Source organism: Perca fluviatilis, chromosome 3 (assembly GCF_010015445.1).
Source record: "Perca fluviatilis chromosome 3, GENO_Pfluv_1.0, whole genome shotgun sequence".
NCBI classification, from domain to species: Eukaryota; Metazoa; Chordata; class Actinopteri; order Perciformes; family Percidae; genus Perca; species Perca fluviatilis.
Window position 1 is genome coordinate 21,926,588 of NC_053114.1, and position 19,811 is coordinate 21,946,398.

Below are 19,811 nucleotides of genomic sequence, written 5' to 3' on the forward strand. Positions count from 1 at the left end.
GAATTGGCTGCTTCAGACTTAATTAGGCTTCAAAAGAAAGCCCAACAATTACAGTTATTTTAGGAGGCTGTTTTTGGTCCTGGTACGACGACTTCAGCAAATCTGGGAGCTCTGAGTCCCAAATCCGGCTGTCGACACAGGGAGCTCCCAGTCCCGTCACCGAATTTGAGTTTTCTGAAATGGCGAAGGCATGTCCCACCCTACTCTGCCTTACTCTTCCTCTGATTGGCTTACCCTGGTATTCTCACCCTAACCAATCTCACTACTCATGCCTAATTCTAACCAAACCAACAAATGCAAGTACTAGCCAATCAAAGGCAGAGTAGGGTGGGTCATGCCTTTGCCATCCTAGGAAACGCAAATTTGCTAACGGTTAACAGAGCTTTCAGTGAACACGGCCGGATGGGACCAAATCCAGCCTCTGAGACTTACAGAGGAGGCCAGTTTGACGACAGGGAATACAGTACCGAGATGGTTTTCTTTCCGGGTTTGGCTACTGGCTCCTGGGCCTGAGTCTAACAGAGGTAACTAGCTAACGGCTAGCTGTTACTTAAGCAACAAGTAGCCTAAAGCTAACACTATCTGTCCTAAACTCAGTAAATCACCTCCGTACTGTATTAACTGTCATCAAACTGGCCTTATAACATTTAATGACCTCTTAATGAAAATATTCACAACACAATTATAACGGTGTCATGACAGACAAAGTCAAAGCCAACCACTTATGACAGTTTAATGTGATGTCAACACAAAAACCTAAATAGTTTCCTTAAGTTTGATAATTAGGCCTGCTTTGACATATATAAAACAGGTTATGTTGTCTGGCTTAATGTCAAGTTGTCATAATAAGTTGTCATGTCCTATTTTTCCATTTATTTCTTCATTAACCTTCCAATCACAGTTTACAATATTGGTCTTCTTATCTCGTGTCTGTACATACCAGTCTATCCAGGCTTGTTCCAGCTGCGGTAGTTGGCCTCTCTTCAGGGGTGTAGGGTCTGAAGCGAGCGCTGAACACATCTGAGATGCCACGCACAGACCTGCCTATTCCTGATGGCTTTGGCTGGCCACACCCTTGAAAAACCTAAAATAAACATAGAATGAACAGAGGGAGATACAATTACCACAAAGAGGGGGCAAACACAAGAGAAAATCGAAAGAGGATACAGACTGGTGTTTAGTATTTACAGCATCTTTAGGAAATTGTTTGATTTTGCAATATTAACAAAATATTTCTTAATTATAGTGAGATGTGAGCTTTGCATTGCAGTGCTGAATAGTACTGAATATAAACAAGGTTATCTGCAGTCCGAAGCCACATGGACTCTACACTGAGCCAAGGATAAGTCTCTTTCTTTATAGAATACACATCCAATTTGATCCCACAAAAGTTGTAGTTTGCTTACACCACTGACATTTTCCTTTCAAAAGCTTTTGTCAATTTGCTCACAGCACAATTTCTGGTCTGTGATATGAGATAGAAAACTATATAGAGCCAGCCTGGAACCAATGCTGTCTATCAGTGCCCGACTGCTTTTACTCACATGCAATTGAAAGCTACTGTTACAGTACAACATAGTGGCTTCAAAATAAAATAAAAATCTCATATATTTTACCAAGGTTTCTAGGTCAAAACCTTTTTTAACTCAGAAACGCAAATTTGCTAACGGTTAACAGAGCTTTCAGTGAACACGGCCGGACGGGACCAAACACAGCCTGTGAGACTTACAGAGGAGGCGAGTTTGACGACCGAGATCGTTTTCTTTCCGGGTTTGGCTACTGGCTCCCAGGCCTGAGTCTAACAGAGGTAACTAGCTAACGGCTAGCTGTTACTTAAGCAACAAGTATTCTAAAGCTAACGCTATCTGTCCTAAACTCAGTAAATCACCTTCGTACTGTATTAACTGTCATCAAACTGGCCTTATAACATTTAATGGCCTCTTAATGACCAAGTCCAAATTGTTTCACTTTACTTTAGGGAAGGAAAATAAAAAACCTTTTTTTAGCTCAGACTGCAACCAATTTATCACAAATATATATGTAAATGAGCTTTGAGTTAGTGTATAAACCTGAACACTATCAGTTAGTATTTGCTTTTAATGTGGCCAATAACATATCTTATTATATTTCATAGACTAATGGTATCCTGATTCGCAACCATGACAATTTTGGCTTTGGAAAACATAGAATGTCTTAATTTTCTTTAACACTCTACTCTTGGACAAACACTGCTTTTACATAGAGAAAGTGATTTAACTCTCCTAAAATATAAACTCAAGCGTCGTTTTTAATAGTGAGACAGAAATAGAAGTTATATTAATATTATGGAAACCTTACACTAATCAATGTGTAGTTCATAGAGGTTCATTGTGAGAATAGATGTTTTCAGACGGCTTGGTCTCTACAGGCTCTAAGGGCCCAAACAACACACCACCAAACCGCACAGCTCATTAGCATTCCTCTCTGGCCTGTTTGCCGACCACTGGCTCAGTATGTGATGGAGCACTCTAATGTGCTGCATGGCTGTCAGGACAAGAGGCTGTCTTTTCTCTAATATTTATCAATTCTTCACAATGATTACAATTCTGTGATCCTTTACATCACACAAGCAAACCGATTTTCAACAGGTCTGTGCAGCAGGAATGAAAGTACATATGGTTAAAATGTGACCGTGGGGGAAAGACTGTAATCTCAAAGCAATCTGTCTGCCAAGTACAACCTTGTAGGGAAGAGGCGTCAAGTGCATAGACAACGGGTAAAGTTGTAAATTGCAGCCCCTTAATATGAAAAAGAATGTGACATTTAATTCCCACTGACTTTTGTAACTCTGGCATGAAGATAGGCCAGACTACACCAAAGGGTCTGAATAAAAAGTTGAACTGAAAAACCTGCCTTTTGACAAAAAAAGACAATGACATACTATTCTGTGTGTGATAATATCCTGAATGTGCTGCTTGAAATTCTAAACTCTTCCAAAGACCGATTAGCAATTTGAAGTCTAAAGAGGAAATTAGTTGCTTCTCTTGCATGTTAAACAGTCTCCTAAAATCAGCTTTATATACCACTAAATGACTAAAAGACCAGTATCCCCGTCCTGCATCCCAGGTGTGGTAAGGTTTGGACTCCACTTTGATTAAAGTTACGGATAGATCACGTTTTTTGTTAAATATCGAAAAAGTAAACCCACCCTGTCTCAGGCTATGACACAGTTTGTTATTTATTATAAAATAAGTTATATAAAATGGTAAAATAAAATGGCCAAGGAGGGATGATAAAACCCAACAAATATTTATAAATGTTTTACTATAAAAGAATGCTTTAAAATATGCTTAAGATGTAGTCTGTCTGATCTCAATGGGCATGGAGTAGTACAGTCTGGTGCTCAAACAGCAAAAGGTCGGGCCCAATGATCTAAGGGGAATTTTCACCCACACCATGAGATTTAAGATGGATAAATAAATTTGCAATAATTAGAATTTACTAAATTGAAGTAGACTCAAAAACCCACTTATTATGCTCCTCTGTTACATTACCTGTTTTTTTTCTTTCCCTTTCTTTTTCTATTCACGTTTTGTATTGTCTCATTGTAATTGTCCTGTCAATTGTTTGTACATTTCTATGTTATCTGTTTTGCACTTATTTATAAAACACGACCTTACAAAAAATAAAATTAAGTATAAATGAGTTAATGTATACAATGTTTTCAATGTAAAGATACAATATTTTTAGAGCAAATCCTATCATAGCATGGCGAACAAAGGTCATTCAGAAGACAGTACCTTGGCTGACACATGCACGCTGTTGCCCTGCATGGTCATGATGGCCTCAGAGATCTTGATGTCAACTGGCTCTATAACTGCTTCAATGTTGAAGGGTCCCTCCAGTCTGTCTGCCACCAGTAACATAGCATCTGTCATAACACAGGGGACACATGTCAGCTCAGAGATAATAAACACTCACACAGACATTTTACTTCTTCTGTTTACACACACACATCAATATGTTCACATCATCACTGAGCATTAACAAAACGCAGTGCAAAACCCTCAGGGTGCTTTGCTCCATCATGTGTTTATGACATGGGTCTAACTAGGAGAACAAAGAAAGGGTCCCTTCTCCAAATGTGTTGACCGCCAATACCTTCATATGAACACACACACACACACACACACACACACACACACACACACACACACACACACACACACACACACACACACACACACACACACACACACACACACACACAAGAGGAAAGTAAGAAAGACATCTCTGGAGCAACTCTGGTGTTTGTAAGAGGATGTGTAACATCAAGTGGAAATAAAATGTTAGTGTGCTACGCCTACAAATAGCTAATATGTAAAACAAATCATTGACTTGCATAGATGCTAATGACTCCAGTTAGACAGACAGCGACAACACACACAGATTTATTTATTTATTTGCATTTGTATTTCTAAATTGTGAAAGCATATCAATGGATGCATACATTCATGACTACATATCATGCTTGTAATTACTTTTTAATTATATCTCAGTGCTTAACTTAGTCCTTTCTGTCAAACATGAATTCGATATGACACCAAAATTAATCAAATCCTTTGCTTTATTGTTAAGCATCACTTAGAAACATCTGATGGCAAGTAATGAAATCAGGTACATACAGTAATTCTTACATCACATTAAATCATGTGTTTGGAAATAGGTACATTAACAACCAAACCAAAAAAATAAACAGGGACCATGACGTTATCTGCTGTGGATGAATCAATACCCAGAACAGATTGCCCACCGAACTGCCATAGTTTCATAAAAACAGGCGGAAATGAATATGATCGTACAGAGGAATAGTTCTATAGATCGTGTCAGACTGGGAGATGTCAGCTGTGGAAAATAATGTGTTTGATATTTTCATTTGACTCTATCTTGTCTCTCAAAAAAGTAATTAAAAAGTCTTGTTTGAGGGGTTAGCACTGGTTAAGTGGCAAGGGCAGAGAACAGGGATATCAATAAGACTTCCATCTCTGTGCACTGACATTTGCAGGGATGTGGACCAATCAGGAAAAGCCTATTTACCCCTACGGGAGCTGCTCCCTGCAAAAGGGCAGCAGAAAAACTGTTCCTCATGAGTCTTTAGCAGTAGTAGAATGACATGCAATTGCAAATGCAAATCATCAGATTATAAGTGATATTAACTAGAATGTTGATGCAGAGTGATCATTGGCCTCTTGTGCAGCAAAGCCTGATGACTACACTGGCAAAAAGCACAACTTTCACCATCCCTGCTGGTTTAATCGGAGGCCCAAACCATTGGCAAAGTGACTGCATTGCATATAAACTGCCAAAATAACTTCCAAAACAGCTTCTGTTGACATTTGAAAAATGAGTTAGTTAATATAATTGTATAAACGTGGGACTAACCTAGATTAAAAGTGATTAACAGATGAAGAAACAAAAATGTATTAATATTAATTTCAATTTATCAAAGTTTAACAAAAGTAGTATTAAAGTATTAAAGAAAAAGGCTGGAAATATTCTACATCTCTGCAATTGCAATTGCACAGGAATACATTTTTTTGAATCCATCTGTCTTTCTGAGCGTATCCACACAGAACCTGAAACATTCGTGTTTCAGGTGCAGTTTTTTATTTCCGCAAGTGGTTCAATCTCTGCAAATTTTGGATAATGATAAAAACAAGCCACCAATAAAATAACGACTTTTTCTTCTCGCCATCAATAGATTTTATTGGATGCCAATATGATAATTCTGTTCATACCATCAAACAAATATATCGATATTGATCAAATGATCCATTTGGTCACGCAAAATAGTACCCTATTTAACAAAGATAAAACGAATATCTGGGGAAGTATAGCAGTTACATTTGCTTGTGATGATGAGTAGCCTTTAAAAGAGGGGTCAACATACTTCGTTGTCAAGGTAACCTATGGATAAACACTCATTTCCAAGTGCATTAGCTATTGTTATGCTATGGAATAATAATAATAATGTTCCGGATTTATGTTTTGTTTTTTTGGTTTCATCCCTGGTGTGTTATGGCCTTTAACAATGTTTTTGTTGGTGAGTATTTTCAGCTGTGGATTTGTTGCACTAGTGTATTTACAGCAGCAGGACGGTGTATGTGTGATCAAATCAAAATGAACTTCAGTGCCAAGGTTCATCATAAAGAAGAAATGTATCAGCCAGTGCACCAATAACAATGGAAGTCTATGGTCCAAAGGTTACACATACAATACTTGTTAATAGGATAAATTTATTGTTGGTTTTGGTCTTTTCGTGACATTTGTTGATAATAAGAAAACTATTGTAAAATATCACAGGTATCTGTTGCTGACTTATCACTGTTGAAGTTTCATTGTTTCAGCACTGTTCACAATTTCAAATCATCGCCAGTGAGTTGTAAGAAAATGTGGGACTTTGGAAGCACTGCTGAGCACTTCAACAAAATCAGGACAAGAAGTCCTTATACAAACAACAAAACAGATCATTTGTCAGTGATCCATAATGGCATGACTCATGAGTGTTTTCTGATCTGCCACCCAGTGGTTCAGGAATGATCATGTTTAGGTAACTGAAACTACTTGGTTATGGTTAAATGATTGCTATTGTGTCACAACTGAACCACTATTGAGTGACTGTCTGTAGGAGATGGAATATCTTAAGTGTTAAAGCTGCAAAGCTTTGTACTGCAGTGACTGTTGTACAGAACTTTTGCTTTACTTAAGTCTGTTTTTACATTGTGTATTGTAGCCTGGTGTGGAAAAGTTTACTTGTTTAGTGAGAAAAGCTTAGGAGTAAAAATGACAAATAAGATCATTGGGGTAATTCATGTCTAGCTCTCATAATTACAGTGTAACAGGCCAGCACTGAGGAAAGCCAATACCTTTCAAGACTGTCCTGACCAGCCCTCGCAGAATGAGTTTGAGCTCCTGCCCTCAGGCCAGCATTTTAGAGTGCCTGTCATTAGACCCAAGGAACATAAAGTCTGCCTCCTCTCAGTGGCTATTGACAGGGCAGGATATTAAGCTCACCTGCGTGACTGAATAGAGCGATTTAGAGGACAGGTGAGTACAGAGGAGATCCATTTAAAGAGAGGTGAATTTAAAACATAAAGATTAATACTCAAACCTGGTGTTGCCAATTAACACTGCATGAACTTGTATTAATATCCAGTGGCCCTCTCTCAGCCAAGCAGAATTGTGCAATTATTCAATGCAACCCAGCTTCATCCCAAAAGATGTATATACATTCATACACACACACACACACACACACACACACACACACACACACACACATATATATATATATGTATATACATATATATATATATATATACACATATATATACATATATATATATATATATATATATATATATATATATATATACATATATATATATATATATATATATATATATATATATATATATATATATATACATACATATATATACATACAGTGAGGAAAATAAGTATTTGAACACTGTGCTATTTTGCAAGTTCTCCCACTTGGAAATCATGGATATCTGAAATTGTCGTAGGTGCATGTGCACTGTGAGAGACATAATCTAAAAAAAATATATCCAGAAATCAGAATATATGATTTTTTTACTATTTATTTGTATGATACAGCTGCAAATAAGTATTTGAACACCTGTCTATCAGCTAGAATTCTGACCCTCAAAGACCTGTTAGTCTGCCTTTAAAATGTACACCTCCACTCCATTTATTATCCTAAATTAGATGCACCTGTTTGAGGGTGTGCCTGCATAAAGACACCTGTCCACCCCATACAACAGTAAGAAACCAACTACTAACATGGCCAAGACCAATGAGCTGTCCAAAGACACTAGAGACAAAATTGTACACCTCCACAAGGCTGGAAAGGGCTACGGGAAATTGCCAAGCAGCTTGGTGAAAAAAGGTCCACTGTTGGAGCAATCATTAGAAAATGGAAGAAGCTAAACATGACTGTCAATCTCCCTCGGACTGGGGCTCCATGCAAGATCTCACCCTCGTGGGGTCTCAATGATCCTAAGAAAGGTGAGAAATCAGCCCAGGACTACACGGGAGGAGCTGGTCAATGACCTGAAAAGAGCTGGGACCACCGTTTCCAAGGTTACTGTTGGTAATGCACTAAGATGTCATGGTTTGAAATCATGCATGGCACGGAAGGTCCCCTGCTTAAACCAGCACATGTCAAGGCCCGTCTTAAGTTTGCCAATGACCATCTGGATGATCCAGAGGAGTCATGGGAGAAAGTCATGTGGTCAGATGAGACCAAAATAGAACTTTTTGGTCATAATTCCACTAACCGTGTTTGGAGGAAGAAGAATGATGAATACCATCCCAAGAACACCATCCCTACTGTGAAGCATGGGGGTGGTAGCATCATGCTTTGGGGGTGTTTTTCTGCACATGGGACAGGGCGACTGCACTGTATTAAGGAGAGGATGACCGGGGCCATGTATTGTGAGATTTTGGGGAACAACCTCCTTCCCTCAGTTAGAGCATTGAAGATGGGTCGAGGCTGGGTCTTCCAACATGACAATGACCCGAAGCACACAGCCAGGATAACCAAGGAGTGGCTCTGTAAGAAGCATATCAAGGTTCTGGCGTGGCCTAGCCAGTCTCCAGACCTAAACCCAATAGAGAATCTTTGGAGGGAGCTCAAACTCCGTGTTTCTCAGCGACAGCCCAGAAACCTGACTGATCTAGAGAAGATCTGTGTGGAGGAGTGGGCCAAAATCCCTCCTGCAGTGTGTGCAAACCTGGTGAAAAACTACAGGAAACGTTTGACCTCTGTAATTGCAAACAAAGGCTACTGTACCAAATATTAACATTGATTTTCTCAGGTGTTCAAATACTTAGCTGTATCATACAAATAAATTGTTAAAAAATCATACATTGTGATTTCTGGATATTTTTTATTTTAGATTATGTCTCTCACAGTGGACATGCACCTACGATGGCAATTTCAGACCCCTCCATGATTTCCAAGTGGGAGAACTTTCAAAATAGCAGGGTGTTCAAATACTTATTTTCCTCACTGTATATATACATATATATACACACACATATACAGTACAGGCCAAAAGTTTGGACACACCTTCTCATTCAATGCATTTCCTTTTATTTTCATGACTATTTACATTGTAGATTCTCACTGAAGAAATCAAAACTATGAATGAACACATATGGAATTATGTACTTAACAAAAAAGTGTGAAATAACTGAAAACATGTCGTATATTCTAGTTTCCTCAAAGTAGCCACCCTTTGCTCTGATTACTGCTTTGCACACTCTTGGCATTCTCTTGATGAGCTTCAAGAGGTAGTCACCTGAAATGGTTTTCCAACAGTCTTGAAGGAGTTCCCAGAGATGCTTAGCACTTGTTGGCCCTTTTGCCTTCACTCTGCGGTCCAGCTCACCCCAAACCATCTTGATTGGGTTCAGGTCCGGTGACTGTGGAGGCCAGGTCATCTGGCGCAGCACTCCATCACTCTCCTTCTTGGTCAAATAGCCCTTACACAGCCTGGAGGTGTGTTTGGGGTCATTGTTCTGTTGAAAAACAAATGATGGTCCAACTAAACGCAAACCGGATGGGATGGCATGTCGCTGCAGGATGCTGTGGTAGCCATGCTGGTTCAGTATGCCTACAATTTTGAATAAATCCACAACAGTGTCACAAGCAAAGCACCCTCACACCATCACACCTCCTCCTCCATGCTTCACGGTGGGAACCAGGCATGTAGAATCCATCCGTTCACCTTTGCTCTGTCGCACAAAGACACGGCGGTTGGAACCAAAGATCTCAAATTTCGACTCATCAGACCAAAGCACAGATTTCCACTGGTCTAATGTCCATTCCTTGTGTTTCTTGGCCCAAACAAATCTCTTCTGCTTGTTGCCTCTCCTTAGCAGTGGTTTCCTAGCAGCTACTTGACCATGAAGGCCTGATTCGCGCAGTCTCCTCTTAACAGTTGTTCTAGAGATGTGTCTGCTGCTAGAACTCTGTGTGGCATTCATCTGGTCTCTAATCTGAGCTGCTGTTAACTTGCGATTTCTGAGGCTGGTGACTCGGATTAATTTATCCTCAGCAGCAGAGGTGACTCTTGGTCTTCCTTTCCTGGGGCGGTCCTCATGTGAGCCAGTTTCGTTGTAGAGCTTGATGGGTTTTGCGACTGCACTTGGGGACACATTCAAAATTTTCGCAATTTTCCGGACTGACTGACCTTCATTAGTTAAAGTAATGATGGCCACTCGTTTTCTCTTTACTTAGCTGATTGGTTCTTGCCATAATATGAATTTTAACAGTTGTCCAATAGGGCTGTCGGCTGTGTATCAACCTGACTTCTGCACAACACAACTGATGGTCCCAGCGCCATTAATAAGGGAAAAAATTCCACTATTTAACCCTGACAAGGCACACCTGTGAAGTGAAAACCATTTCAGGTGACTACCTCATGAAGCTCATTGAGAGAACACCAAGGGTTTGCAGCGCTATCAAAAAAGCAAAGGGTGGCTACTTTGAGGAATCTAAAATATAAGACATGTTTTCAGTTATTTCACACTTTTTTGTTAAGTACATAATTCCATATGTGTTCATTCATAGTTTTGATGCCTTCAGTGAGAATCTACAATGTAAATAGTCATGAAAATAAAGGAAACGCATTGAATGAGGTGTGTCCAAACTTTTGGCCCGTACTGTATATATATATATACACACACACACACACACACACACACATATACATATATATATATATATATACACATATATATATATATATATATATATATATATATATATATATACACATACACATATACATATTATATTTATATATACATTATAAATATTACATACATACATACATACATATTAAACCAACACATCCTCATAACTAAACGACAGAATAGGTCACATTCCTATGACTCCCAGACATATATGACTGTTCTATTAACTGCTGCACGGTGGCCGTTTTTAATCACGTGACCATTCTATTAAATGTAATGGCCGCCATTTCAAACACATCGTTAACGTTGTGAAACAGAAGTAGTTAAGTTTGGGGAAACAAAAATACTTAGGGTAGGGAAATCATCAGGGGTTGGCCTAAATGAGTCATGTAAAATGACTGCGTCATGGTCAGAGGTCTAAGGTCCAACATCCATCAAATCTTTTCCACACATAAAACCAAGGATCCTTGTGAACGAAATGTCAATTCTTTTTCGGAAATGTCAAATTTCCGAAAAAGATATTAAATAAATAAACCAACGCAGAGGTGATAAGTGTGTGCAGGAATTGACTTTTTTCTTTGGAATTGGATCTTCACAGGAATTGATTCCCTGCACCACAAAGGTGACAAAGCAAGTGTATGGGATTATTGTTGTGCCTTTAATTCCAAGTAAAACTTCTCAAGTATCAAACAAAAATCACTAACTCAAGCAAAACAATTGTCATCTCAAAGGTAAAACCTAAAACTTGCAAACAAAACATTTGTGAAGTTGTAAACTAATGGACTTTTATTTGTTTGATATGATGTCCTTTTGTTTAAAGTTCCCTCTGCTTCTTTCTCAATGATCAGTGTTTCCCTTTCTCCATCACATGTGCGGTTGCGCTCCTAGCTTTCTTGTTTGGGCTTCCAAACTCTTTGTTTGTAATTCTGGCACAAACCTCTCGTGTGGGCGGGTCTTACAGGGGGGGTGTGTCCCCATTGGCTAATGAGTTTTTGGAGTATGTTTGAGTGACAGCTCAGTGCCTGCCTGCCCTGACGTTTCAGTGCAGCTAACGTTAGAGACTCTGCAGGACACACAAACCACTCTACACAGCAGATTCCTACAAGATTGATTAAAGTGTAAGTATTGATCATATATTGTCTGTCATGTACGTTGCTTGCATGGTTAAGATACATTTGTTGTTTCGTTTAAGATACATTTGTTGTTTCGTTGTGTTAAGTTACTAGTAAAGCTGTGTAATTTAGCATTTAACGTTAGCTAACTGCTAACGTTATCTAGCTATAACAAATGCTAGCCAAGCCAAGTAACGTTGGCTTACTGTATGTTACTGAGCAAATTTGCCAAGGGAATCATGTAGGTTTAGTGAGGCCTTACTCAATGGAGCTGCATTCATTATCGTCTTCTCTCTGTAGAACAATGAAACATTGTGGGACCAGCAAGACCCGAGCAGACCTACGATACTGTCACAGGTAGGTCAGTATATGGTCTAGATCATTGAGAAAGAAGCAGAGGGAACTGTAAACAAAAGGACATAATATCAAACAAATAAAATTCCATTAGTTTACGATTACACAAATGTTTTGTTTGCGAGTTTTAGGTTTTACCTTTGAGATGACAATTCTTTTGCTTGAGTTAGTGAATTTTGTTTGATTCTTGAGAATTTAGCTTGGAATTAAAGGCACAAAAATAATTCCATACAAGTGTTGTGTGTGTTGCCTTCTACTCATACGGTTACTGATTAGCCAAAGACAAAGAGAGGTGTGTATCATCTGTCCTTGTTTATTATATCTCACAATTCAGTTTATTTCATTTTTTCCACAGGTAGGCTATATAAAAACATAAGAAAATACAAAGACTTTTGAACAACACCTGAAACGACTCTCCCAGAACCTGTCAACTAAACTTGCCAAACCCCCAAACAAACCCAAATCTGGCAGTCTGATAACAGCTTAGTATGTACAGCATTTCAGCATCTTGCACAAAACACATATTATATTAACTTTTCTTTTTTTAGGTTGTGTATGTTATAAAGCAGGCCTGTTCTTATGCGGCGTACTGAGTGAATCAAGCAACAGATAGACCCCACTCTTCTCTCTGTTAGTGGCTGTACCATTGAAGAGCACTCCTGTTTGTTTACTCTGGAATCTCAAATTGGGCGTGATGCTTGGTTAGATTTCCATCAGAAGCTGGCTGGAGGTCACTGTGTGGGGCCAACCTCAGTCCTGTGAAGTCTTCAGCTGCCTATGTTTAGCAGAGTACTGCTCTAATGCTACCGCAGAAAAAGCCTCAGTGGAATACAGTGAGAGGGAAATTGGCAGCAATTCTGTTACTCATTCTATAAAAGACTCAAAGATCTAAATGATATCCTCAGCTGAGTTCTGACAACCTATTTTTCATATAGCTTAATGAATATTTGATGGATTGCAAGTATGAGTCAGCCATATGAATTGCTAGGAGGAATTGTTACTTCTACATGCTTATGCTTAAATAACTTCTGAAATTATGCTACGGGGAACACTTTTTTATATATATAAAGAAAATAACAGGCTGTTGATGAAAAGCAACTTAAAGATTAATCTGTTCAAACCATAAATCATTAGGAGGGCAAAGAAAATCACATATTATAGTGCACAGGCAATGCTGTTTTTCATACCAGCTATACTACCAGCCTTTATTAATTTGGTCACCAAGTGTCTTAAACTTTACATTGGCCCTGGACAATGTTTGTTAGTTTTTTAAGCAGAAGATAGAGATGGGAGGTTAGTTCCATATTTATACTGTATGGAATAGCGTCTAGTTGAATCAACACTCAAACGTGACCAACACATTGTTTGAAGGAACAAAGTCTCATGCTTCTATTTGTGGAAACCACTTTAAGATTCCGAAATCTCTGCGACAACAGTTGCTCATTTTGTAACAGGACTGCCTATTAGTCAAAATAGATATATTTGTGCCTCTGTACATTTTTATTCAGTATGTATTTAATACCTTTTGTAACCTTTTGACGGTTCGGCTAAGGCCAAAAAGTAACCTTTCAGAAGAGACAGGGATCAGGACTTCATTCAAAAGGGTTTAAGAAACCATTTTACTTTCTGTCATTTTCAGACAATACTGTAGAAGCAGTGCTTGGTAAGGGTTTTAAATTCCACTTCTGACTTGTATTTATTCAGATTGCATTTAGGTGAAACGTTCTGTTTCTGTCTACTGACTGACAGATTTCGAATATCTATGTGATTTATATAAAATATTGTTCGTACTTGTACAAAAATGTGTACACTGAAACACATTAAAGGGGTTGCTGGTTTAAAAGTATTTATTTGTACACTTATTCCAATCTTTGTTGCAGTTTTTACAACTCTTGAGCCAGATTTACATGTTGACGCTATCAACATTACTCTTTTAAACAGGACCAGAAACCTAAGCACTTTTTTTTTTTTTTTTAGAAATGCTTGAATACATGTTTTTTCTTTCCTCCTTTATCTGATATTGATCTTGCCTGATATATTTCTTTTGGCATTAGTTTAATGTAATGATGAAATAATTAGATTTGCACCACCATTCATCCATCCATTTATCTATCCATTGACTGATACAGTGGGGAGTATTGACATGGTTGTTTACTGCTGGCTGCATGGTGCCAACTTCTTTTTCTGCTCTAGGCTGACATTTTCTAATGGAAAACTCCTCTATTGTCACACCCGGAGGTATTAGAAGGGACTCCAACAAAAATACTGTACCTGCAGAGTCTCTTGGGGGACATAGCAGTCATTCATGTCTGAATCAGTGACAAATCAACAACTTTTATGTGAAAATGTTGAAAAACAAATAAAGGGTTGATAATTATCAAGGGCATTTTTAGCCCGACTGATTTTAAATTTTATGACTTTTTATTAACTTTTACATTTAACATTTCTGCTGTCTGATCCCAGTGGTAGATCAAATTGACTTCTTTTACTTTTGGTCATAGCTCAGTCAATACAATTTGGATGTGGTGAGTGGTGCTGAAGTGTTCAATAAATACACCCACTCTAAGATCAATTTCTGTCACACACTCCTAGATCCATCCTGAGCAGATACCTATAAAATCGGTTATAATATATGTGCTCTCTGGTTTCTTGCCCATTGCTGGGAAACTAAATAGTTTAAAATATTGACAAGAATAACACTGACAAAAAGTCTGTGCATTCTTTCACTTTATTTATAATTTAACTGATGTATACTGATCCAGGCAGATTGCTGAGTTCTTTGAAATATGATATACATTTTTGAAGAATGAAGTAGGAGACATCTCTACTGAGATTTACCTATGTTAAGTAATGGCCAAAATTCTTTGTTTGTGAGTTAATAATGATTTCTCTTCTCGTTCAGTGGCCGTCGCTACAGGATCTCAGATTTCAGTGGTGGTAAATTCTTGGACTATTTCACACCACATACTGGCACAAGTAAAATTAAATCTTACTGGGCTCAGCATGACTGCTCTGGATTCAATGGGAGGACCAAAGTGTCAAGTTGTGTACAAACCCAGAGTACAGAAATGGTCCAGTCAGGCTTAGACTGTATTCAAAATCATCCTGTGTGACTTTGTCTTTAGGATATAAAGCCATATCACTATCCAAATTATTTAAAGTGGTAGCTCCAATGTCACATACTGTCTGTCAGTCTGTTCAATAACAAAGAGGCTAGAGAAAAGGTGTAAAACACTGACTGAGGTATTGAATAATTTAATATTGTTCAATGTGAATTAAACTGTGACTGTCTTTCTAAAATACATATTATCAAATACATTTTAAAATCACTCAAACTTAGTACATTTATGTTTCCAGTGAGCATCAGCAAAGATTTGTTATTGCAGCAATTGCCCTTCCTGTGTTTATGAGAATTAATCTGGGGATAATTCGGTTGTATTGGAAATTATGAACATAATGCAAAGAGAACTGCCACTTGGGTGCCCACAAATACAAGTCTGGCCAATTATTCAGAGCTGAAGTGATGAAAATGGAGGGAATAACATGCACCATCTGCCAGTCCAAACTGGAGAAAATGTTGGCATACAAACACTAAGCATCCAACAATATAAGTTGATGACACCCTGCATAAATTTCCAGGGGCAGCTTATTATTCCATTGCCAGTGGTGGTGTTTCTCTACATGCTGACAAACTGCACATATCATGACAAAATGTTGTATGTTGCCTAAACAGTACAATAATTATATTTGTTTGTCTACATACAGGTCATGAAGACAGAAGTCTTTGCATTGAATTAAAAAAACAACTATAAATTAAAATGTGATTGAGAAATGCTTCAATACTTTATGTTTTGCTTGTAATACTGGTGGCACAAAAATGATTAAGAGAAAGTTGTTAGGTTAACAAAAACAACTCTTCAACTGCATCTTAGTTATAGCTCCTTGTCAGTGAGACATCACTGTGTCACTGAGCATCCTCTGGGACATCGCTCCTTGTTTACATGCTTTGCTAGTTTGACAAGCTGAGAGGAAAACTACACTGGCTTTGTTCAGCGACGGAATGTGTCAACTAAGTACTGCAGTATGGCTCTTTGATGTGTTGTCTGTTGCTGCTGACTCTTTTATATCACAGCATATAATTGCTGCTCAGCACCTGCAAAGATTTCATGGAGTGCCTCTTGGAGATTATGCCAGTTTAAAGTACAGTATGAACTAGGGCTGCACAATTAATCGAATTTTAATCATGATCACGATTTTGGCTTCCCACGATCAAATTTGGGTGATCGAGCGATATTTAAAATGAGTCATTCCGTTCATAGAATGCTCCTTATCAAAGTTATTGGAAGATCTGGGGTTGATTTCCTACGCTAACTCATGAATGTGTGCTTCCTCTGGCATTTTTAAAAAGAAGCAACTAATGGATTGGAGACTAAATATTGAATAGTGACTGGGGAATATGACAGTTCATGTTAGTTGTGTTAGCCTTACATTGATCTGGTGACCTTTCCAGGGAGTCGTTCTGTCTCTACTTAATACCCGTTGTAAAAGGCTCCCGTCCCCCAAACATGTCTTTAGAAAGCATAAAATGACCAATGCAAATGATTTAAAGTCAGTGCATTTTACATTCAAGCCATGATTGTAAGCAGAGAGCAGCAATACCTGTATTATTGAAACGATCGTGTAAATACCTTAATTAGTGTATTAGTCTCGCTTTGACAGTCCTTCCTCCACAGCGCTGCGGAGGAGGGTCTGGCTAGTCCATAGAGCATTCCGGGATGGGAGAGAAACGTGCTCTGGTTTATTGGTATGTCTTTAAACTAATCACAATCGCCATGGGCAGCGCTTGGGGCTGCACGGAGTTCCGGTGCCGCTGCAAAATAGCCTCAGGAAGGAACATGTTTTGGTGGAACGTGTGTATGTTCAAAAGTTCTTTTAGTCATGAAACAGAAAACTCAGATTGGACAGATAGTCTAGCTAGCTGACTGGATTTACCCTGCAGAGATCTGAGGAGCAGTTAACCATAGACCTCATAAATTGACCAGAGTTTAAAATTACAACACAAAAAAAGCATAAGGTAATGGACATTCGGCCAAAAAGAAGGACATACAGTGGAATTTCCGGCGGCAACGGGGCAATCCCGAAGTGAAAAGTCATGAATATAGACTATACTTGTATTAAAGTTATAATCACAATAAGCACACTATAATTGAATAAGAGAGCTGAGTCACCCTTCAGTCTTCGGTATTAGTCTTTGCATGTAAACAGCATATTTAGCTTTCCTTTTACTTCTTTGCAGAAGCCACAAAAGGTCACACACTGAACCTGATCAATATGTTGGAGAAAAGAGTGGCACGGCTTGCTGTGGTTAAACAATGAAGCTTGTTTTTGTGACGACAGTAAAATGGTTGCAATAACACAAAAAGTGAAAAAACCTGTGTTAAAGTGTTTCATAAATTTGTGTGAAAAAAAACTAAAAAATACAAACAAAATTTAAGGAAATACAATTCAAAAGGCTTTAGTCTAATGTGACTTTATGTCAATTACAATTATGATACCTTAAGGAGACATGACACCCAAGGTTTAAGTTTATGTACTTTGCTGTAAACGGCACTAATGTTTTTTTTTTATGTAAATGCCGCACCAGGAGTCACCAAAGGCAGAAATTAAAAATCAAACCGGGGCATTTATCGCTATCTTTACCTTAGGGGGCAGAAACCAGAAAACCTTTTGTGAATGATCATGTGGGTCACTTTAAAATTCATTTGGAAAAATAGCAAAAGATTACAAATGGTTTGGGACATGGTTTGACACCTTTATTGGCTCTTCAGGTATTTTATGAATTTCCAACATGTTCGATCAGAATTATTAAACAAGCAATGGAATATATTTTGAAGCAGACATAAAGCCATTCATTATTTTTCTGTCCCAACTGACTAATGAGCTCTCTGACATTTCTTTAAAGGGGCTCGGTCTCACTAGATGAAATCACACGCAACATGCAATAAGCAGTGTTTCCCCTACCATTGTTGACTCCTCACCACGCCTGAAAGAATGACAAAATTTATATAATTATGCTATATTTTCCATAAAAAAAAAAAAAACGGATGCGTGAGATAAAGCTGTTTTCATAGCTTTGGCACATACTGTATGGCAATTCGCTTCTTGTCCCTATTTTCACCTGTTGCTGAGTAACGTAGGCCTACACTAACATTCCATGGTCTTGTGCAGGGTCCGAAATTAACACTCGCCAGTCGCCAAATGCAGGTAAATTTTCCACTTGGCGCGTTAATTTCAGAGGGCTATCCGCCACATGGTGAGTAAATGTTTGTACCAAAATAGTTCTGTTTTTCAGTCTTCATTTTGGTGAAGCTGCAGCTACTTTCTTCTGTTTCTCAGCTGTCTGCACGTCGGAGCTTCGCGGGAACGGGCCGACACACAAATTGGCGCACAAACCGGAACGCCAGCCACCACGTCACTTCTGTTTACTGATAGACAGCATTTATATATAGTATGTGGCGATTTTGGCAGCCAGCCTTCCAAAAGAAAAAAACAATGAAATTGAACGTTAACCGATCATTAACCGTTAACCGACAAGCAGGAAACGGAGTCTCAGTTCACCCGTGTAGGAGGCTCTGACACACTTTCTGCACTCCGTGTCCGCGGGTAGCCTATGCTTGTACTGGTGTTGATGTTCTGTGCAATTGCCATGGACACATGCAGCCACTTTTCCTGAAACCGCTTGCTGACACAAGTCCACAGCCACCCTCCGGCACTCAACAACTTTTTGGGGGACGGTCACCACCCCCTCTGGAAAAAATCCTAGGGGAAACACTAAATAAGCGATTACAAACATATTATGCCTCCGCCATATCCCTGAACCTGTATTCTTCACCTTTGTTTAACTAACTTTTTAAACACATCCAAAGTAAACCTTGTGTTAATGTTGAAAAACTTATCATCTTAGTAACAAGTGTGAAACAACCCTTTCAGTCTTACTCAGAATACTCCTTGTTTAAACACAAACACCATAGCCAAAATCACTCTGCTAAAAGAAGTCTGACGTCAGTTAACACTTTGCAGGTGCAAGACATAAGTAAATTGCAAAAGACTCGCTAACTTGCCAACATATCTGTGTGTCTCTGGGGAGTCTCCACAGGCATTCTCTCATGCACTTACAACTGGATTGTAGCTCAACGAACAAATATTTCTTGATAGGGCTTTCTTCTGTTTTATTGGCTTTCGGCTATGTCTGGATTACTGCTCATTTATTGCTCATCTGAAGTCTCAGATACCATGTCTGTTGTTCCTCACATATAAACTCTTAAGTCTTTTTACATTAACACTTTTCTCTACTGCTACAGCTGCAAGACACTACTGCTTCTGCTGGATGACTGTATTTTCCTGTGCTGCCTTTCTGTTTGTAACCATGATGAAAAAGTTTGACATTTTGAGAAATATGGCAGCTTGCTTTTTTGCCAAGAGTTATATTGATACCACGATACCAAAATGTCAAACAATTCCTTTGGGCTTATGCGATTTTGAATAGTCTAAAACATGCAATAACATCAAATGTAATAA

The 19,811-nt window shown here is 38.5% G+C and overlaps 1 protein-coding gene across 3 annotated transcripts in view; it reads right to left on the bottom strand.

Moving 5' to 3' along the window:
- The window catches only part of gpc6a (glypican 6a), a 165,032-nt gene that overhangs the window by 39,994 nt on the left and 105,227 nt on the right, over positions 1–19,811 (bottom strand). For all 3 annotated transcript variants that reach the window (XM_039795002.1, XM_039795001.1, XM_039795003.1), the window contains exons 5-6: positions 3,780–3,910; positions 941–1,084 (exon numbers count right to left, since the gene is read on the bottom strand). In XM_039795002.1, coding sequence (XP_039650936.1) covers positions 941–1,084; positions 3,780–3,910 — 275 coding nt within the window. The remainder of the gene's footprint in view (positions 1–940; positions 1,085–3,779; positions 3,911–19,811) is intronic.